The following is a 23629-nucleotide window of genomic DNA, read 5'->3' as shown; positions in this document are numbered from 1 at the left end:
AAATTGCACTTCAAATGAATTGTTTATGAGCCATTAGGCCACTGGGGAACACTTTATTTTACAGCCAAGTTTAAGCTGATATTTATATGGTATTTAGCAAAAAAGTATGTAGTATGTTAACAAGGGGCACTTATCTCAATGAAGCACAGTGATAACAGTTTTACCCCACTACATTCTAAGTGAATACCTGCTTAATACAAGACTGTAAAATAAAGTGGACTGCCAGCCACCGCTTATTAGCCAACTCTTTGCCAATCCAATAACTACTTCATGTTACACTATACGGTTTATTGATAACACTTTACATTAAGGTCCCCTTTGTAAAGGGTTTATAAATGGTTTATAATTAGTTAATAAATCACTTACAACCAGTAATTCAATTATAAACCATTTACAAACAGTTAAAACTCATTCATTTAGATTGTTTGATATTGACTTAGTGCTTGCAAATAGAGAGCTTGCAATCAGGTGCCAGTTATTAATGCTTTAGAAATGCACTTAGAAATGCGAAAGGGCAGTGCAGCTTGGTACACTGTTGTAATAATTGAAAACATTTTGTAAATGGAGTAATTAACAATAATAATAATAATATTTCATAATAAATGTCTAATACTGTAATCATTGAAAAATATTTCTCTATAGTCCAATAAGTTAATAAATAATTGGAGGGTCTCAGCTTCTACCATATCTGACAGGGGTAATCATGATGGTAATTGTAAGATATAGGCATAGATAGATAGAGTACATTACACCCATACAATTACACAAAACCAATGTAAAAACTAGCAAATCCAATTTCCTAACTATGCAACACTGTGCAATCATTGCAAATAATGTTGGATGATTTCACATCAGTTAGTTTTCTAAGCATTTATAAGTGCATTTATAAAGCATTAATAACTGGCTCCTGATTGCAAGTTCCCTATTTGGCAAACTACAAGTGAATATCGAACAATCTATACTAATGAGTTATACCTGTTTATAAATGGTTTAGAACTGAATAATAAACTGGTTATAAGTGATGTATTAACTCATTATAAACCATTTATAAACCCTTTACAAAGGGGACCTTAATATAAAGTGTTACAGGTTTATCATATCTTATTGCATTCAAACAAGTTGATTTTTAAAGTGACTTTTTGTGTTACCTCTCACAATTCAGAAAAGATTGCTTTCCCAATAAAATTCTGAGATCAGCATGTAGGCTACTCTAAGATAACACCATAAACATGAGCATAAGCATAGGCCTACCTGTTATATGTAGTGGTTTCCGTAGAAAGTCATGTATTGGTTTCTCTTTTTGAAGCACAGAGGTTACCACATGTAAGAGAGGCGGCAGCAGAGATGTGTAAGTCATGACGGACTTCTGGTTGATTTCTGTTCCACTGGACAAGACCAACTCGCAGTGTCTGGAGAAGCTCAAGAGCACCATAGCCAAAACCAACCTGGCCTCCAGCTTCAAGTTCCCCATCCCAGAATTAAAGGTTAGGACTTCTCTCTCCCAGCTATGGTATTCCCCCTATATGAAGAAGCACAAATAGCACTTCATATTAAATGCACTGACAGAACACTACAAAGCACCACAAAGCCTAACACACCTGACACACCAGCAGGGCAGCTCTTCCAGTTCTTAAATGTCTCTGCCAGAATGACATCTAAGAGGTCACTTAAAAATAAAATCCATTCCATTCAAAGGAGTACATGACAACCTAATGGGTATTTGAGAGTTTAATTAGCCCACAGCTGGATAACAATACTACAGAATGGTTATAGTTCAAAGGTGTAGCATGTAGTTTTGTGGACTGGCAGCACTGAAAGTTTAAGAATAATGCTATACTTCTCTATAGCGGCAATTGTGTGCAAACAAAATGGAAAATAGGTATGTAATGGCCAGTGTTCGACCATGACACCAAAACTGATCATGTAATCTCATTCCTTCAATGCTACAGATTTATTGGTAACACTTTATATGAAAGGGATTTACATAAAAGTCCCCCCAGACTATTGTTTTTCTGTCAGAATTTGCCTCACAACCAATAATTGGCATTTGCCCCTCTATCACAATGTGCAATTAATTGCATTTATTTAAATGTGTACCTACCTTTGTAGCTAGCTAGATAGCTGACGTTAGCTAGCTGTAACATGGACATAATAACCTAGGGTTTTTGGTTATACTAGGCTACAGCCATTGATAGCTAGAAAGTCATAGTTTGCGTTTTAGATTTCATAAGGCTATACAATGATGGAGCTAGGTAGCTAGCTAGTCAATTCAAGCTGAAGTGCTTTAGCTAGATTTCTCATTAATGATTGGGTTTTTAAAAGGCCTTTATTAATGTGCCTGTTTTGGCTGCAGGGAAGCTATGGTTCAAACATTCTAAAAACCATATCGAAAAGGCCATGATATTCATAATGTTTTTACTCAATTTTTCTGTAATAACAAGTTAATTTTCTTTCTTTGTTGTGTACACAAAAAAAAGGCTTGATATAATCAAACAGCATTACGTGTTGCATGTGTTTGTGGATAGTGAATTACAAATACAAATTGAGGTATTTGTTTGTGGATAGTGAATTATATTTGTGCTTTGTATTTTTTGTTTACGGATCATGGTATACATTTGTGAATTGTACTATTTATTTATGACAATATTGGCAATAATCTGTCTCCATAGCATTCATCCTCATTAGGCCTTAAGTAAAACCATATTTCCATTCCTACAGCAAAACCATGTTGACATTAGTTAAATTGGTTTTCTTTAACAATTGTAAAGAAAGCACTCATAGCAACATGGTTTAGGCATACAGGGAATGGCAATATGTTTTGTTTTAGGCCTACACAGGCTTGCTGGAAGATGCAAGCTGATTTATATGTCTATTTATTTCAGTGTGCGCTTGAGTACATTTGTGGAGGTTGAAGGGGTTTGGTTGCATTCTCCGGTGAAGTGGTGGCCTCAGGTTGCTCAAGTCAAGAGGTGGCTTGGAGGCTTTCATTTCCATGTGACCTATTTAATTCAATTTCTTGATCAGAAATTGCTATAGCCTCTCATTCATTTCAACTGGAAACTATATTAAATTATTGTAAAGCATGTAATGCTAAATCCTCTTTTTTTTAACTTATCTTAGCTATGAACTACATTTCTCCTATCACACTATAACCATAACATGTTAAAGTTTATTGAACATTATTTAACTTTATCAAATGTCATTATTATTTGGTAAAGTTTTACAGGTATATGAATGATCATATGGGTAATCATAACATTTCTATCTATACTCACAGCTTGGAACATTGGACATCCTTCTTGGTGTGTCAGATGACCTCTCAAAACTGGACATCCAAGCTCAGAGGTAAGAGGCCATTATACAATAGCGTGCATACTGTATATAATATAAAGACCAAATTGTCTAGCTAGATCTTAAACCGGGGGCTTGCTTCTTGCAGAAACTAAGTTCGCTGGGTTTGTGTGAACAAAATGACATAATTATGACCCGTTGTCCTGTTCAGACAAGTGAGCCAGTTCCGGTGGCTGCCATACATGCCCAAGCCATAACACTCCCTCCACCACGTTTCACAGATGAGGTGGTATGTTATGGATTTTGGGCAGTTCCTTTTTTTCTAATGGAGGTTACCCCGTAAGATCCAAGATGGTATGACAGGCTAAATTCCAGAGGACAGGCTATGAATAGTGAGGCAGATCTCAACACATACATATCCCTATGTAAACCACAAGTTTAGAAGGCACAACAGCCAATCGAAAAACAACACAATAATAGCCTGAACTAATAGGCACAAGTTCCCAAATATCCCACTAGCTGTAATTAGCAAACATGTGAAGGTGATCTGTGAAATGACAGTGACCAGTGATGCTTGTTTGCTATAATCAAAGGCGTGCCACCTCCTTGTTTTCCTCCAGTGTCATGCGAAAGATATCCCAGTGCATGGCAGAGGTGATGGAACAGTCCAGTAACAAAGTGCTGGAGAACACCCTCACCAATGGTGGTAAGTCATATACGTAGACAAGAACCTCAGGAGGGTGGGAGTCAAACAGTAAGCAATGGAGCAAGACGCTGGCTGATCAAACAGAAATAGGGACTCATTAGCGAAGAGTATATGGGATTCCGGCAGCATTTGTGTGATCCCTGGAATTTGACTGAAATTGCACAGATCACACACACACACATACCTTGGGTTCACGTTGTCCTTTTGCATTATGTTCACAAATACATTTGCATCGCATGCCATAGGCTACTCTTCAAAGGATTTGGCTCATAAGTTAAATCTTTATTGATGGTATATTGAAAGCAACCCTACCAAATGTAACACATTGTTATAGTTTCATAACTCAGTGAATACCGTCTCACCCTGATTTCCTGCACACTTCTGCAAAAAATGTAAACTTTTTTTGTACATTTTTCCATATAAGGTGACTTGTGGGTGTTTATTTATGAAATGTGTGGACATTTCATGTTGCATGCACGCAAAGTAATCTACGCTCAGATCTGAGATATACAAATGTTTGATCAATCAAATGTGACCATTTCCGTATGTACATTTCTCAGCTCAAATCCACAATGATCATTTGATAAAAGAGAGACAATGTTATCGGTAGCACTTTATTTTCCAGTACGGAAATAAGACGGTAATCTCTTATATCTAGTACACAATAACAACATGGTATTAGCCCGGTATTTAGTAATATGTGAGTAAGTAGCAGGCAATACATTCCAGTTATGATGTAAATATTCACCGGAATTATCATTATTATGATTAATTTATGTTTTTGTTATGTAGAAACTAGCAACAACAAATAACAGGTTAGTCAATATGGTAATGGTAAGTATCCAAAAGGAATTGGGATTATTCAAATGCACCTGCCTGTGTTATGACCGCAATTGATTGATAATGAGGCAGTTAGTTGTCCACAGCATGCCATTACATACAGTGCCCTGTGTAAGTAATTGGACAGTGAAGCATTAACCATAACCATTTCTTCTTTTGGCTCTATACTTCAAAAGTTTGGATTTGAAATAAAACAATTACTATAAGGTTAAAATAGAGATTCTCAGATTTTATTTGAGGATATTTGTGTACATTGGTTTCACCATTTAGAAATGACAACACTTTTTATACATGGTCCCCCTATTTTAGGGCACCAAAAGTAATAGGACACTTGGCTTGACAGGTGTTTCTGTCAGGTGTGTTACATCACATCATTTGTGCAGGCATAAGAGAGTTGTCAATGTCTAGTATTGATTCTAGGCTTTGCGTACACAAATACCCTAAAATAAAAGCAGATAATCTCTACTTTAATCTCATAGTAATTGTTTGATTTCAATTCCAAACTTTTGAAGTATAGAGCCAAAAGAAGAATGAAGCTAGAAATGTTCATGCGAGACAGGAGTAAGGATGTTGGGAGTTTCGAGGTGATGACAATTCATCATTAAAAACGTCATAATAGGGTGCAAAGTGAAGAGCTAGGAGTGTAGCCTAATGCAGTAAGCTTATAGCCTAACAAATTTAGGAATACTATTTTGAGAAATCAATGCAAAGCAAAAGAAGCAAAAAAAGAAGCAAGACTGATAATGAATCAAATAAGCGCTACACATCCGGTAACATTTCTGGCTATGAATGCAACTGTAGGAGTGGAGCCTAATGCAGTAGGCCAATAGCCTAACGCATTTTGGAATAATATTTTTTGAGTGAAGTCTCTTATGCAGCAGAATTGAATACCAACACATGGCCTTTATGAATACGGAAACCACAGTTGTATAACCTAAGTTTATAGCCAGTCGCATAACCAAATAATTTGGCTGTGCAAATATTTTGTCTTAACCTATTGCTGAAATATGTGTTTGAAGTAAAGTATCTTATCAATACACAGGCTTCAGCGCTACATCATTTGTGGGGGACAACATGTTTACTGTACACTTGTTATATAGGCTTAGATGTGTACAACTACATGGCATTCAGATGAACTTGGCATAACGTGGATCCAATCAAACTATCAATTCAAAGGGGACAGTTGGGGACATTTCTGTGTTTTAGGTTTAAATATGGTTTATGTTATGTTTATGAGAAAATATTTAATAGATTAAAATATTTAATAGATTAATAGAGCTACTGTACATGTCGCCTCTATTGCGTGGACCCTGGAACCAACATGGAACATAGAAACAATTAAAACATTTAGCGGGCTATAACAAAAAACTGCCAAAGACTAGGAATGTAAAGGCTTAATGCCAGTTGAATAGGCTCTTAGCGTGTTGGGCATTTGAGAGAATGCGTGATGACTTCAACAAACAATGAGAGTAAATAAGGATATTTGGAAAACACAAGTTGGTCTGCATTAAGATCTTCTTCACTCTTCATCTCCCTGTAATTCATTACCTAATATGCTAATCAGTGCCTTCGGAAAGTATTCAGACCCCTTCACTTTTTTCACATTTTGTTGTGTAATAGACTCATTTTAAAGAATTCAAGTTAAAAGAATTTGCCATCAATCCACACACAATACCCCAGAATGACAAAGTGAAAACACGTTTTTAGAAATGTCAGTAAATTTCTTAAAATTGAAATACAGAAATACCTTATGTACATAAGTATTCAGACCCTTTGCTATTACACTCTTAAAATGAGCTAAAATGCCATAATGTCATCAACAAATCACTCAAGAAGTTGTCCATCGGAGTCCATCTTAATGCAAGGATAATAGTTCATGTAATTTTGGAATTAATATCTTTGTTTTTATAGGGTCTCTGATTTGCATAGGAATCCATTACACACTGTGTGGATCAGGTTGTCATTATAAACTGAGCAAATGGAGAGGAACAAAACTGCTCAGGAATGCGACCCTGAGGCCTGGGGAGACTTACAAAACTCTACAAAGTTGAATGGTGGAGAGGAAAAAGCACAGTCATTTTTGCATTTTACTTAATTTTAAGAGTGTCGTAGCAAATGGTCTGAATACTTATGTACATGAGGTATTTCTGTCTTTCAATTTTAATAAATTTACTGAAATTTCAAAAAAACTGTTTTCGCTTTGTCATTCTGGGGTATTGTCTGTGGATTGATGGCAAAATCTTTTAATTTAATCCATTTTAAATTGAGTCTATAACACAACAAAATGTGGAAAAGTGAAGGGGCCTGAATACTTTCCGAAGGCACTGTATATTAGATATTCTGTCATTTGTGCAAGGAGTTAATCTATCTAGATGAAGCAAGGCTCTGCAATCACAAAATAATCTCTCTCTCATGTTCTTTTATGTGATTATTTTGTTACAAGGAAGGAACACAAATATCAGCACTGTCAGTCATTTCTACAACAGAAGGATGGATCTTTACAAATGTACATCACAGGTCTTGCCTCCACCTGGTGGTGGCTTTCGGCAGCACATCTTCACAACTACTATCTGCCGCAACAGCGTTATTGAAGTAGCAATGACAACATGCATATTTTAAACAACAACTAAAGAGACACAAACTAGGCTTCTCCATTCTATAAGTGGCTGTAATATGCTATGCACACAGGGGAGCAATCCTGCCTAGAGATATTGAAGCCGGCTATAGCTTGTGGCCATGGTGAGAACTGCAGGGTACTGCAGTGGCTGGTGCCAAAGAGCATGTTTCCCAATTGAAACCCATGTTAAACTTTGTATTCCGTTTTGGACTGCGATTTCGGTTTCTATTATTTCCTACAATTTTATGTAGTCTTCTCCCTGGGAACGCCAAGGTTGGTGCCTCCAATCAGCTGTCGCTATGAATGCTATGGCAGCTCCCATTAACAGCATTTCCTGGATTCACTGCGACAATCACATCTCTCATAGGAATCCATTGGGCGGTCAGTAGTTCACTTCATCCAGTTATTTATATATTATCAATGTATGCACACTGTCTTCAACAAAAACATTTTGTTATATCTCCCTTCACCAGCCCACAAGAATCATCAAAGACTCACACAGTCGCCTTTGAAAGCCTGCTTCCAGGCCTTACTGGGTATTTTGGCTTGCATTTGGCATTTTATATGCTGTGTTTCCCGGATTGGAAGAATGTCTCGTATGTTTTGTATGAGAGCATGTGTGTGGTTTGTGTGCTTGGAAATGTTTTGTTTATTGTTTGTTATTACAAGGTCAGTTGGACTGTAGTTTCCATGTAATTATTTTTAATGAAAAATGCTTGAACAGAGATGGTAGTTTCTATGACATAAGGCGGTATCAGAGCTGGACAATGTTATATTACCTGTTTCCATTTTTTTCTAGCCTTGTACCCCATCTTAACCTAACAACTAAGACCATGGTTACTCAGTCAGATTTATTTATTTAGTAATAAGCGAACACAGCCTCAATTGAAAGTAGCACTAATGTTAGCTGTGGAACTCAAGCCATAGGATTAGCTTTGGATTGTAAAATCACAAATGTGTATTATGTTATGGAATTAATTAATATTTGTAGCTAACGTCTTGTTATTGATGTTAATGAAATATTGTGGTGAATGTCATTGGACATATTATTCAGTCAAATACAACTTGCCAACTTCATAAATTTTTTTCAAATACAACATGCCACTTCATGCCCCACAACCATTTCACAGCCTCTAGCCTCATTGCCACTTAGTCTCACACAGTCTCCAATATGTATTGTTCTGCTGCTCTTTTTTGTAAATTTGTAATTGCTATTTTGTTAATATTTAGCTATTTTGTAAATTTCTTGTCAATATTTGCTATTTGTTTTTTATGTCCATGCACCAACCTCACCAAGTCAATTTCCTGTATGTGCAAATATACTTGGCCAAGTAAAAGAATTCTGATTTTGATTCTGATTCTGATTCTGACAACTGCAACAACACAGTGTGATACGGTTTTTAAGGTGTCCATTCATTCTCCACCCACAAACAATTACATTATAGAGCAACATTACCTACTGGACAGATTATTATTACTAATGTCAACATCAACATTTGTTAATAAGGGAAAATATACATTTACATTAACTGTATGGAGTTATCCATAAACCATTCATGTAGGCCTATGTATCAGACCCATTGGGTAGCTTATTGCTGTGTTTATGATGCAGTGGATGCATGCATACTGATAGGTATGACTATTACCACTGACTGATGGTCTAACTATGGTAAACATGGTCTTAGTTGTGAGGTTAAGACGGGATACAAGGCTAGAACAAAATGGAAATAGGTAATGTAGCATTTTCCTGATACTATTTCAATAGTAATTCTCTGTCTCTTGATTATGGATCAAATTAAATGTGTGCTCATCAGTTTCAGTGATTCAAGAACAATATGGAAATGGTGTAACAATAATATGGAAACAAGCGTCTTTCATGAAAAATAATTATGTAGAAACTACAGTCCGCCATAACTTGTCATAACAAGGACATAATTGTCTTTCTTGTTACTGGTAGCTTTTAGTAATTACCATTGTTATTATCATCATGCTATTACCCACTTATTCCGAGCTGTCATGTAAAGGGCTACCAAAACATTTGTTTTTAGTCCTTATTCTCATACATACTGGTGTGTGTGTGTGTGTGTGTGAATGCACACAACTGTGTTTGAGAGCACTTACTTTTTGTATGAGTGTTTCTGCATGTCCCTAGTTGCTGTAATTGGTTTTGAGCACTTTTGTTGTGAAATGGGTCCCCTGTGACGAATTTTCTCATCAGTGGACCTGATCAGCTACATTACCAATTTCCAGTGGGACAAAGCCAAGTACCCCTCTGCACTGCCTCTTAAGAGCCTTGCAGACATCATCTCCAAGGTATTGCTTTACTCCTCCTATACTTGTTCTATATCTAAATGTGTTTGTAATTATATTTAAAATTCGATCTGTCAGTTGATTATTGTTTTCCTATTAGTTGATTAATCTACCAATTAATCTGATGTGGAATTCTAGATGTCTTTTCTCCTTATCGGTCACCTTGCAATTTAGGTGATAGAGATTTCGTAACATTACTAGACAAGAACCCCAAAGTGGTGCCTCAACAATGAGTAATTTACATTTTTTTAATGTGCTTGTTATGAAATGATGGCCTCCAAATCGAAGGTGCGAAGGTAATATTCTTGAATCTAAACTAATGTCTAATGGACTAGAATCTGTGCTGCCTCATTTTAAAAGACTTTTTCAAATAGAACAGTAAAGACGTGTTGCTGTGGTACTGTATATAGTTATTTTAGCATTGCTTCAAATGCCCTTTCGGCCAATCACAATGCTTGGTCGGATCTAACCGTTGTATAATAATTAATTTTGAATTAACTCCATCATTTAATGCACAGCCAGTATTCTGTGTGTATGTGTGTGTGTATTTGTGTGTGTGCACTTGTATGTGTGTCAGCAAGTCTTCCAGGTAGAGACAGAACTGAAATCAGCCAGTTTGCAGGGCCTTGAGCGCAAAACAAAGTGAGTAATCCCTAACCTTTGTGTCTTCTCTGAAAAGTAAATATTGAATTATAGGAATGGAGTTCTAGTATTTTATTTAAAGTCAACAACAGGAATACTGTCAACATTTGACATACTTTTAATTTTAAAATGTTAATAGTTTTAATCTTTAATCTTATCATTATTATTATTATTATTATTATTATTATTATTATTATTATTATTATTATTATTATCTATACATTCCAGTTGTCATTCCCACAACTTCAGTTGTATTGTGAATATCTTTCTCATTCATTATTGATGATATTGCAGTGGAAATGCATTGGTCAACAACAAATGACTATTAAAATGTTGAAGAAATTATTTGTAACACACTGTAATGTCTTAATGTAAATATTGTCCCTCAACTATCCACAATATATTCTTTTCTTTACCTTTAACCTTGTTACAATGTGGAAATCTGGATTAAAGTTATTGTTGTTTTGGCTGTTAGCATCTAAAAATGAATAGGTGTTTTTGTTAGGAAGATATGCTTCTCTCTTACAGCAGAAGCCTGCAGACTCGTGCCCTGGCTGACATTGTGAGGAGGGAGGACATGGTGGACTCAGAGTACCTCACCACTCTACTGGTGGTGGTGTCCAGGTTAGTGACACTTACACTCACAGGCCACTGTGTTAGGTACACCTTGCTAGTACCGGGTTGGACCCCCTTTTGCCTTCAGAACTGCCTTAATTCTTTGTGACAGATTCAACAAGGTGCTGGAAACATTCCTCTGAGATTTTGGTCCATATTGACATGATAGCATCACGCAGTTGCTGCAGATTTGTCGGCTGCACATTCATGATGCGAATCTCCCGTTCCACCACATCCCAAAGGTGCTCTATTGGATTGAGATCTGGTGACTGTGGAGGCCATTGGAGTACAGTGAACTCATTGTCATGTTCAAGAAACCAGTTTGAGATGATTTGAGCTTTGTGACATGTGACATATTATCCTGCTGGAAGTAGCCATCAGAAGATGGGTACACTGTGGTCATAAAGGGATGGACATGGTCAGCAACAATACTCAGGTAGGCTGTGGCGTTTAAACAATGCTCAATTGGTACTAAGGGGCCCAAAGTGTGCCAAGAAAATATCCCACACACCATTACACCACCACCACCAGCCTGAACCGTTGATACAAGGCAGGATGGATCCATGCTTTCATGTTGTTTACGCCAAATTCTGACCCTACCATCTGAATGTCGCAGCAGAAATCGAGACTCATCAGACCAGGCAACGTTTTTCCAATCTTCTATTGTCCAATTTTGGTGAGCCCGTGCGAATTGTAGCCTCAGTTTCCTGTTCTAGGCTGACAGGAGTGGCACCCAGTGTGGTCTTCTGCTGCTGTAACCCATCTGCTTCAAGGTTCGACGTGTTGTGCATTCAGAGATGGTCTTCTGTATGCCTTGGTTGTAACGAGTGGTTATTTGAGTTACTGTTGCCTTTCTATCATCTCGAACCAGTCTGGCCATTCTCCTCTGACCTCTGGCATCAACAAGGCATTTTCGCCCAGAGAACTGTTAGCCAACACTTTAGTGAGGGCTTGTAAGCCAGGAAAGTGGGGCATGGCTCGATCCGTCAGAGAAGAGCCTGGTGGTGCCAAGGTGGTAGCCTGGTTTTAACCTACAGCAGCGCATGTTTTGAAAGCGGCAAATGTCAAAAACTAAATAAAATCAATCTGTAAATAAAATTAAGGTAAAGGTACATAAAAGCAGTTTTAAAAATTACTTATTACAAATAAATGTATAGTTTGACTAATTTGTCTTGTGTTTTGTGTGTGTGTGTGTGTGTGTGCTCATGCACTTGTGTGTTTGTGCATGTGTTCCACTGTTGTAGAGGGAGCTATGGGCAGTGGGAAAGCACCTACGAATCCTTGGCAGAATTTGTGGTGCCTAGATCCAGCAGGTGCAGTACAGTCCATGCTCTTACTTACTCACACACATAATGTAGTCACAACTTACCTTTCAAGGATTTGCAAAAGTCAACAGTTTAGTAGTTTAGTCTGTTCACTACTGTGTGAAATTGTAGCCAACCCCACATTATATCTTAACAAGTAATAAAAATGCTACTAAAAAGTTTTGGATGCACCTTCTGTGTCCGACTGACAGACTAACCACAGGTGTAAAGTTACTAGTGAGAGTTTGTCCGACCACAGCTCAACTACATTGCCCATATCAGTCTCAGTGGCACTAATTAGTGGGTTTGCTTCAGCAAGTCCAACTATTGTTATTGCTCATACTTATTCTTATTAGTGTTTGCTTAATTTGAACCCCTCTCAGTGTGCCATGTGTATAAACATTTATGTGGGTCATGAGTCAGTCCCCAATATGGCCTCCAAAACATGGTCTTGTTTTGTCTAAGCATACCCCTACCCCGTGGTAAATTCATTGCCTGTCAACCAAAACAATACATGGTCAAGGTCGAATAAAACTGTGTTCTGCTCTGAAAAAGTTAATTATGCCTGCTGAGAAAGGTTTGACTCTGGAATATATTCTGTTTAATAAAAGCCTCAATATTTGACTGCCCAAAACTCTTGATCTTCTCTTCTTTTTCTGGACCCCAACACTACCACCTGTCTCCAAAAATTACATTGTTTGTGACATATGGACTAGCATATTGAGGTGTGCGACCAAATCGCTTAACCTCACGTGATGTTCCGATAATTATTACATTGTCATTTGTGACAACAGGAGGATCTATGAGCAGGGCGAAGGAGGGATTTTCACTGTAACCCTTTTCAAGAAGGCTGTTGGGGAATTCAAAGCCAATGCGAAACAGAGCAAGTAAGTCAGCAGGTTTTTTATTGCAGCAACTTACATCTGATTAAGTGTGTTTGAATTAATTGAGCTTCCACACGTTTAAGGGAAGCTCAATCCAGTGGGACTCATTCATCAATATGTTCTTAAATAATGCAAACATGTTTTCTTAAAAAACAGGGTCTGAACACAAAACCGACGTGTGATCCATGAAACATGCGGAGAGACCGAATTGTGTCCTTACCCACGTGCATATGATAAAAACTGAAGAAATTATGCGTGTGCAGGGAGATGTTAATTAGCAATAGAAAACACCCAGAATATCCCATATAAGGACATTTTGGAGTTCTCTCAGTCCCACGCTGTCTCCCTTGGCAGACAAAAACAGCTCAAGAGCCACTCGTCATTCTCAGCAAACATATTGCTGTGTCTCTGAAGACCTGCTGTCTAGCCATGGCCACAACCTCTACAACACGAGATACACCATTGCTACATCTTAAATTTCGTGGATTGTTGTTGGTATACACAGTGCCCTGCATAAGTATTGGGACAGTGAAGCATTTGTTCTTCTATTGGCTCTATACTCCAAAAGTTTGAATTTGAAATCAAACAATTACTATGAAGTTAAATTAGAGATTCTCAGCGTTTATTTGAGGGTATTTGTGTACATATTGGTTTCACCGTTTAGAAATGACAACATTTTCAACTTCAGTGTTGCATCTGAGAATGGGTGTGCAATTTGTAAACAGAAGACAATATAGCAAATAACTATTTCACTTGAAATAACATTGTTCCTCTATTAAGGACAGTGGGGGAGACATTCTGATAAGCTAGGATTTTGACTTTGAAAAGCAATTTCGCGAGCTACAACAAGCCAATCAGTTTGCATCTAAAGGGCTTTTTCTTAGCCGAAAGCTATCGATTCACACACACACACACACACACACACACACACACACACACACACACACACACACACACACACACACACCGAAGGCCTTGTTTACCGAAGGCCTGGGTTAACTAAAATAACCATGCTTGAACAGCGTGGCGCTGGATTGTATTATCAAAACCTGACTCGAGTTTATTTGTGTCAAAATGCGCAAGAAATAAGATGAATTCACTGAGGAACATCATAACGCTTTCACTTCGCTTTCGTTTTTCACAACAATGTCTTTGGCGATCAAAGATAGTTCATAGTTCATTACTAAATACAGTGTATAGTTTAATTTGCCTTGACATTTTTACATAGTGGTGCCGGCGAGTTCACAGCGTGGCGCAGCGCCACTCTTACATTCTTTGGGGAGAACCCTGAACCTTACTACATATAATTTAGGCCATACTGTTTAGTAAAACATTCCTGTGTCACTTCCACTGTCGCCACCAGAGCGGGAGGCAAAGCTGCCTCAGGGCGTATACCCATGGGTGAGGCAGCTTAACATAACTAGCTTTCTCTCCCTGATAGGTTCACAGTGCGTGAGATCAGCTTCGATCAGGTGGAGCAGCAGAGGGGAGAGTTGTGCTGCCTTAACGTTGACAAGGAGCACTATGTGAGTGAACCAAGTTTGTGCGGTGAGGCTATGAAGTGTGTGTGTGTGTGTGCTCATGCACTTGTGTGTTTGTGCATGTGTACTTATGCCTGTCTGTCTTCCTCAAGGGAACCTTTGTGCGTTGGCTCAAGGTGAACTTCAGTGACGTTTTTGTAGCCTGGATCCACCTAAAAGCCCTAGGGGTGTTTGTGGAATCTGTTCTCAGGTCAGTCAAATACGCTCTGTCCATTTGGCTTCTTTGGCTTGTGTGTGCATGTAGTCATATGCCATTCCTCAGATTATACATATTCATATTAAAAGGTGAAACTGTTCTAATGCAACAGCTTGATTTTGAACTAGCAGTTACACTATTGATTGTCAACAAGGAGTTAAACTGAGAAGGAGTTTGTGCTGGCTTAAGTATGAGGTTTGATGTTTTCTTACTTCTGAAAAGTCATGCTACAATATCAGTGCGCGCCATGAGTTCAGCAATATGCTACCTGTCACTTAGCAGCAGGGAATGTGAGCGCAGTGGAGCACGAGCGGGGCAGGGCTATGTTGTCTGGACCGTGAATCGCGTGAATGTTTTAGCGCAGTCTGACATGAATAAGCGTGAGTCGGCTTCAATAATGTAATGTATTGATTATAGAATGAAGTGAGGAATTTTTATGCAAGACAGGAGTAAGGATGTTGGGTTTCAGTGGGATTGAGACGGGATACAAAAGTAGCCTACAGTCATTAAAACCGTCATAATAGGCTGCGAACGTCCACATTTTCAGCAAGGGCAGCCTACTCTCTTTCTCACAATGTAATAATAATAATAATAATAATAATACTTATAATGCATTTATTTTGTATAGTGCTTTTTGAGGGATAAACTGTCACACTTTTTTTGTTAATGGGAAACGATTTGAGCTTGTTGTAAGCGGAGCTCAAACTTGCACACACACAGGAGCTGAATCAAAATGTGTAGCCTACTCCTCAGTTTACCTCCTTGTTTGAACCAAACAACAAGTTGTGGTATGAATTCAGAACCAACAACATACAGCCACAAAACCAGTGAGTTGTGAAATACTCCCACAAAACATTACAAGTGTAAGTACAGTGTGATAAGCCTGAAACCTTGAATATCTTCAATTTTGATGTTTAAAACAATACCCAGTAATACCAACAACAACAAAAAACATTGTCTGTTAAGTTGCTCTAAATAGTTGGTCTCTACTTGGTCAGGTATGGTCTCCCGGTGAGCTTCCAAGTGGTGCTGCTACAGCCAGACAGGAAACATGTAAAGAAACTAAGAAAGCGGCTGAGTTCTCTATTTGCACACCTGGAGCCTACAGCTACCACCAGCAAGTCTGATGTAAGAGGCTTTTCCTTCTATCCACTATTAGGACTTCAATAATATATGGATCCATTTTTTAATAGAAACAGATACAGTAGATATCAGTCTAGTGTACCCTTCTCTCATTACACAGTTCTCTGTATTCCCTTAAACATTGAATACTCAATGTTGCCAGCATACATCGATTACCTCCACTCTCTGTGCCAATTACTACCTCAGAATAATTAATTTATCCAACCGTGAATGTCTTTGACAGGGTCTGAAACCAAATAGGAGTATATCTCAAACATTGTAGATTATAGGAAAATATGCGTGAATACCTACTTCATGGAAAAATCAGTTTGGTGCATAAAGAGCCTTTAAAAAGATGATTGTTTGAATAATCCTACAATTTGCCAAATACAAGTTTTTCAATCAACATTAATATGGGGAGGGGATAATAATATAAGTGTAGCACACAACATATATTCAATATATTTGTTGCACTGGAGCTATCTGAAGTGCACATGTGCAACGATCTTAAACTCGTCCTAAACAATGTCATATCTATTAAGGTTAGTGAGACAGACTGATTGTGTTTTGACCACAACAAATTATAGTATTAGAAACTTCTTTCAAGATCTGATGTTATCATCCATGAGAAAACCAAGTCTCATCTTCTGCCATGGAATATCCTCTCCTTACCATATTTGTAAAGCAGAGGAAGACCCGTAGCTGCATGAGCGGCATGAGGTTTTGTAGCCGATGTGGAAAATATGGATTTCTATCTATAACATGTCATCACTGATACTGTTCCTTACTGGTTTTGTTCTCTGTCGCCCCCTGTCTGCTAGATTGGCCTTGACATCCATGGAATGAGTGTGGGTCCGCAGGAGTACTACTCCTACATCTGTTTCCAGTTCAGTATTAACCTGGTGGACCCCAGCTAGTAGCGTAGGAGGAGTGGGCCCTTGGAGCAACAACGCTAAACCTTGTAATGGAAAATAATTGTAAATACAGTATATACAATCAAGTCTATACACAAAAGTCATTTGTTGATGTTATTGCATACAATTCTGTGCCCTCCTTCTTTCAATGGGCTTTGTGCCTTTACGCACACACACATACACAGGAGCAGACGGCCATATCATGCGTTTTGGTGGTGGCAATGGTAGTAAGCTATTTGTAAGAGGATCATACCTAGTTAAACAAGTTGGCATAGTTTGGATACATTAAGTGTCCCTTTGGCGTGGGTCAACAGGATTAGGGCTTGGAGCATAGGATTGATTTAGTTTTTGTGTGATTAGTGTTCTTTTGATTGGTGAATTGGGGTGAATGATTTTAATCTGATATTTGTGGAGTTGCTATTTATAACATTTGATCTACTATTTATTAGGAAAGCTGGGACGAGCCTGGATTTGAAGATTATGTATTATTGTCCAATTTGTGAAACTATTTAATCATGTGCTGGAAAATAAAATGCCTTATTTGCACTTAAAGGTGTAATACGTAGCTTTTTCCCCTTGAAAATGTTGCTAAATAACCATGCTGAATCATTACTTATGATGCCCTTCTGCCTGAATTTGCTTTTCCAAAATGTTTGGGATGTTTCTGGGCGTCTACACTTGCTGTTGGTGTGTACCTGTGACTTCCATGTGTGCGGTTCATTGGCTACCTGCTGCCTGGAGGCTGCAAGCATTTCTCAGTGCTGGGAGCCGACCTAAGTAATAGAAGCCTTTGGGTGAAAATAAGTCTGTAACATGTATTCTGATGATTTTTCCAAGTAAACATCCTGTTTGACATGACAGCCTTGTCTGAGTTTTGTTTGGGGAATGATAGAATTTGTTTGAGACTTCAGATTTAGCAGATGTGAGTATCTACTGACTCATTTCAGTGTTAATTTTTTCCGCAAACATTTCCAAACTAAATAATGACTGCACTTTTAACCACTTTCACTCCTTTTCAAGGTCATGTAACTAGGATATTCGCTGGATAAAAACGTGAAAATTGTTTCAGTTAGAAGTAGTTTGCATTGAGCAAGGGGAGGGAGAGAGGAGTAGACACTATTCTGAATTGTCAGTGCAATTTCCATTGCAGTCAAATCCTGCATATGGTGCCTTTAACACCAGAACCTCCGGGCCCTCATTACTTACCAAAGCCTCCTGACATTAGTGTTTTCAGTGTAATAATTGAATTAGATCAATACCATGCAAAAATAATGCGCTGGCTAAGGGCTCAAACGCACGACTCGGAGACAAAAACTTAAATCCAATAGAATCGTCTTTACTATCAGAAAGGTTCGGTACACAGGCATGCAGATCAAAAAGGCAAGCAGATAATCCGAAAAGCGGTAGGCAAAGTCAAAAAACACACTCGAGAATAATATAAATAATAAAAAAAAAAAAAAACAGGACTACTCATCACTAGGAAAAATCGCTGGAACGCTTGACACAAAGACGAACTGGCACAGAGACAGGGGAACATACAGACTAAATACACAGGGAAGGATGATGAGGAACAGGTGAAGCTAATCAAGGCGGGGTCGACAATCACACAGGCGGGAAACACAAGGGCAGTGAAGTATCTGAAACAAGACACAAGGTGAGGAACACAAAACAAACAGGAGACAAAAAATGAATCACATGAAACAAAGACAAACATAAACTAAGAAACCGGACAAGACGTTAAGTTTTTTACGTATTTGAAGTAACTGAAAGACAGTATTTTCAATCAAGGATTTAGAATTGACATTTCTACAGTATAGCAGCGATCAGGCCTTGTTACACGCTGACATGCTGGGTGCCGGTACTGTGATGCAACTTTACTCAGTATTGGAGATGCGCTGGTGTGCATGGAATGCTGTTAAAATCTAAAATAAATATATGTAAATCTAAAATACATTTTATATTATATTGAGATTAAAGTAGAGATTATTTTGGGAGTCTGCTATTGGTGTCTGTCAACATGAGGACCAAAGCAGTGTCAATGAAAGTCAAGGAAGCCTTTATTAGGCTGAAAAATCAGAAACATAGCCAAAACCTTAGGCTTACCAAAATCAACAGTCACATCATCAACATCATTAAAAAGAAAAAAAAGCACTGGTGTTCTCAGCAATCAGAAACGGCCTGCTAGGCTATGGCAGACTTCTACAGTAGATGACCGAAGAATGAAACCTCTGCAATCTGCTTGGCATGGTCATCACTACGAGGACCTTGAGGTAATAATCGTTTTGTTCCCTTTTTCCAGTACTGTGACTGCCTGTGCCACTTATTCTTATGAAATGTATTTATGCGATGACTGATGTAAAGTTGTTTCACTCACTTTAGACAGACATAGTTATTTATTTATTTTTATTATTATTTTAAAATATATTTTAGGGCATTTCTGCTTTTAATGGGATAGAGATAGTAGAGATTGACAGGAAGGATAGGTGAGAGAGAGAGGAGGGATGACATGCAGGATATGTCGATGGCCGGAATCGAACCAGGGACCTTGCGATGATATGTATGCCACTGAGCGCCCCCTTAGACAGACATACTTGTTGTAAATCGCTTTGGATAAGAGCGTCTGCTAAATTAATAAATTGTAAAATGTACATGTAAATGAGTTAGGAGAACTGTAAGGGTGTCTGGTGCTATGATGGGTAAGAATAGGTGTCTAAAGGAAAAGTACAAGCCGTTGCACCACACTCAGTGTGCGAGGTAAAGTGCTGCACCGCTTTTTTAAAATTAGATGAACTGTGCCTATTGGATTCAGAATCGCTCTATGCATATAATGCCTGACTGATTCCAAATGGCTGGCAAACCTGACCTACTTGTCAGACATTTCGTATAGACTGAATGGACTTCACTAAATGGACTTCACTGCAAGGTACCGATATCAAATTTATGTCATTGACCAACAATGTTCGGGGGTTTGTGAAGACGCTGGAATGCTAGGCAGCAAGAGTGGAGGAGGGGAGTGTGGAGATGTTCACTGGACTCCATGAGTTCATTGAGGAGAATGAACTGCATCTGGATGATGCTACAAAAGCAACCATCACCTCCGAGAACTTTCAAGAGGAGGTACTTTCAAGAGGAGGCATAGGAAAACAATGACTGGATCCAACAATCGTTTATTATTATCAGAAATCGCATTGGATAAACTGATACCTTTTGGATTGACCTATCTCTGTGAAACTACTTACATGCATAAAAGGAAAACAACGGTCACAACTCGTTGAACTACGTTTATCAGTGTCAAGCATAAAGCCCAGAATAAAAATGCGTCAGGCATATCTATCTTATTAATACTTGAGTAGATGGATTGAAGGTGCAATGAATAACATTCAAGCTTTATAAAAGCTTTCTTATGGTTGTAATGACTGTTTAATCAGTCACGATCAGGGAACGAGATCCCTTGAAATCAATATTTCAGTTACCAATGCTGCTTAGGTCGCGAAAACCGCTTTCTAAAATGTGTCTGGGTGCAACAGTCAGTTTGTATACAAACATGTTGTTACTGCCCAGGGGTGTTCTAGGTTATGCCTCTTTGAATTGTGCACGCATGCAGAAACACACAGTCCATTTCGGGAGTTATATTATTATGCACCCTCAACAGAATTGCTAAGATGTCAATATAATTGGCAATCAAATTAATTAATCAATCTAACATGACAGTGACAGCATTAATGCTAATGACTTTATATTTCTGTATAATGGGATTATTTAAAAACATTTGAACAGGAATATTACTGTGCCTCTCAAATTGTGCCATTTTGTCAAACGATCAGCAGACAGTGCACAATAGCCATTTTACAGACCTGTGCTTGGCTCACTTACACCTGTAATATATTGATGAAATTGCTGGTTATATAAGGTCTCATATAGCCTAACCACATTTATCAGGCGTTGGCTTTACATTTTCCATGTTCTCAGGAGACAGTTCTCCTATCTATTATTTGTGCCATGTGCTCACCAACAAGAGCTGCATCACTTAGCATCATGTCATCATGTCATCATCTCCCTTTAATTGACAATTAGCTACACAACCAGTTAAGGCAGCTATCAGAGATGTTTTGAGTCATTAAAAAAATAAATATTGGCCTTAATTATGATACATATATGAGAGTGTTGTACCTCATCATAACCAAAGCAATAAGGACGCATTACTGTATACAAATGATGTATAGCTTGAAATCATGTTTCGAAAAATAAATGCTTCCTTGAGCACAACAGAGGTCATAGAAATCTAGTGTGTTTAAACATAAGCTGTTGGGGTGTGTGTGTGTGTGCGCGCGTGTGTGTGTGTGTGAGAGAGAGAGAGAGAGTGAGTGTGTGTGTGAGAGTGAGTGAATATGAGAGAGAGAGAGAACGAGCGCAATAAGTAATTGCGACTAGGTAAAGGAAGAGCGAGCAGCGGGTTTTTTTTTGGAGGTGAATTTCAGGACACAACTATTTTTGCTTTTTGCTGTTATTTAGTATTGCTCCAGAGCAATACGTATAGGCTATTGCACAGAAAGTAGCCAACGACAGTCAAAAAATGTGGACAATACCCAAGCCCCGATATTCGAAAGGCTACAACTTAGGCAATAAGGATGAAACCGAGATATCCGTGAACATAGGCGGGGTGAGGCTGGTTTTGTACGGGGATGTACTCAACCGCTACCCGGAGAGTCGACTGGCAGAACTGATGAACAGCTTAACTCAGAATTATGATGTTATAGCTCCGCTTTGCGATGACTACGACCCTAGTAAAAGAGAGTTTTACTTCGACCGGGATCCTGACGCTTTCAAATGTATCATTGGCGTTTATTACTTTGATGAGATACACATTAAAATGGGTATCTGTCCCATTTGTTTCATAAAGGAGATGGAATTCTGGAAAATTGACCTAATTTACTTGGATGAATGCTGTAAAAGTTATCTGAATGAAAAAGAGGAAGATCTTGCCGAGATTGCCAACAAGGTGAAACTTATCTTGGATGATTCAGAGGGGCACCCAACTGTCAACCGTTCGGAACGGTGCCAGAAGTTCCTTTGGAAACTGATGGAGAAACCGGAATCCTCGTTGCCTGCCCGCGTAATAGCCATCACATCTTTCCTCTCTGTCCTAGTCTCCTCGGTGGTGATGTGCGTGGGGACTATTCCAGAATTCCAGGTAGAGGACACCGAGGGGAACCTCGTGGAACACCCGACTCTGGATGCCATTGAGACCGCATGCATAGGCTGGTTCACGGTAGAGTACCTCCTGCGACTTGCGTCCTCCCCAAATAAACTGAACTTCACGCTTTCCTTTTTGAATATTATAGACTTCTTGACTATCTTGCCCTTTTATGTGGTACTGACCCTCACTTACCTCGGTACCACTATGATGGAGCTAGCCAACGTCCAGCAAGCGGTCCAGGCGCTCCGCATCATGCGCATCGCCCGTATCTTCAAACTGGCGCGCCATTCCTCCGGGCTGCAAACTCTCACCTATGCGCTGAAGAGAAGTTTCAAAGAGCTGGGGCTGCTACTTATGTACATGGGTGTGGGGATATTCGTGTTTTCAGCACTGGGTTACACCATGGAGCAAAGCCACCCTGAGACCCTCTTCAAGAGCATCCCACAGTCCTTCTGGTGGGCTATTATCACCATGACGACGGTGGGCTACGGTGACATTTACCCCAAAACCACGCTCGGCAGATGCAACGCCGCCTTTAGCTTTCTGTGTGGGGTGATAGCCATTGCTTTGCCCATTCACCCTATAATCAACAACTTCGTTATTTTTTACAACAAGCAGAAGGTGCTCGAGACTGCAGCGAAGCATGAGCTGGAGCTTATGGAGCTGCAGTCCGGCGAAGGCGAGCCGAGGAAGGCCACGCAAAAGTCTGACGCAGCGGGCGCATTGGAGAGCTCCATGCGCGCATCACGCAGGGACGATCATACCGCATCTTGTGGAATCGAACAGAACTTTTGAAGTTGTAAAGATGATTTCTAAAATGTAGGCAAATCTATTCAGGCAAAGACATTATGTATGGTGGTGTAAGTGTGTCAAATAGTTTAACTATTTTATTTCGATATGTTGGCGCTATTCCAACTCTACATATACCTATTGATTAAAAATAAATACGGCTCTCTTTTAGTTGCCCAAATGCAGTTTTGTCTTCTTAGTGTAGGTTCTTTGTTTGTAAATGAGAAATACATATCAGTGTATTTATTCAATTATGGAATACATCGTCTGCATGCATGAGCAATGAATGCATCAATTGGGGTTATACAAATAATTCCGTTACGCAGTGCTATAGGCCTACTTAATGGAACTGTCGTTTATGACCTTTTTAATTAGGTATCAAATGCATCAACAATTTGTCAAAATGCGGTCTGCCCTTTTCACGTGGTAGTTTGTTTGTGGTTTGTATTGAAATGAAATTAAGAAATGATCACCTATCACCAGTCAAAACTGCTTTACTGAGAAACCCCATACTTATTAACTTCAACCAGTAATGATTTCATATTATCTATGTATCTATGTATCTATATCTCTATCTGCGAGCAGCGAATATTTGCTATCAACTTTCATCATGATTGGATTAATTGTCTTTGATTTATAACCATTTGTGTGGCCACACCCC

The 23629-nt window shown here is 38.7% G+C and overlaps 2 protein-coding genes across 2 annotated transcripts; both read left to right on the top strand.

Annotated features, from left to right (window-relative positions):
* Window positions 1–1355: 1355 nt before the first annotated feature.
* atp6v1c2 (ATPase H+ transporting V1 subunit C2) lies at window positions 1356–17828 on the top strand (the record flags this gene model as incomplete). Its single annotated transcript, XM_083684119.1, has 12 exons — window positions 1356–1484; window positions 3278–3345; window positions 3912–3997; window positions 9673–9767; window positions 10342–10406; window positions 10935–11030; window positions 12266–12334; window positions 13120–13212; window positions 14651–14735; window positions 14843–14940; window positions 15945–16074; window positions 16890–17828. 12 exons carry the CDS (start codon window positions 1356–1358, stop codon window positions 16983–16985), a joined length of 1110 nt encoding a protein of 369 aa, XP_083540245.1. The 3' UTR covers window positions 16986–17828.
* Window positions 17829–21555: 3727 nt separating this feature from the next.
* On the top strand, window positions 21556–22974 carry kcnf1b (potassium voltage-gated channel, subfamily F, member 1b; the record flags this gene model as incomplete). Its single annotated transcript, XM_083684117.1, has 1 exon — window positions 21556–22974. The coding sequence occupies one exon, from the start codon at window positions 21556–21558 to the stop codon at window positions 22972–22974; it is 1419 nt and encodes a 472-aa protein (XP_083540243.1).
* Between the last annotated feature and the right edge of the window lie 655 nt (window positions 22975–23629).

Source organism: Argentina silus (genome assembly GCF_951799395.1).
Source record: "Argentina silus genome assembly, chromosome: 13".
Taxonomy (NCBI): domain Eukaryota; kingdom Metazoa; phylum Chordata; class Actinopteri; order Argentiniformes; family Argentinidae; genus Argentina; species Argentina silus.
This window is presented reverse-complemented; position numbering and strand designations above follow the sequence as displayed.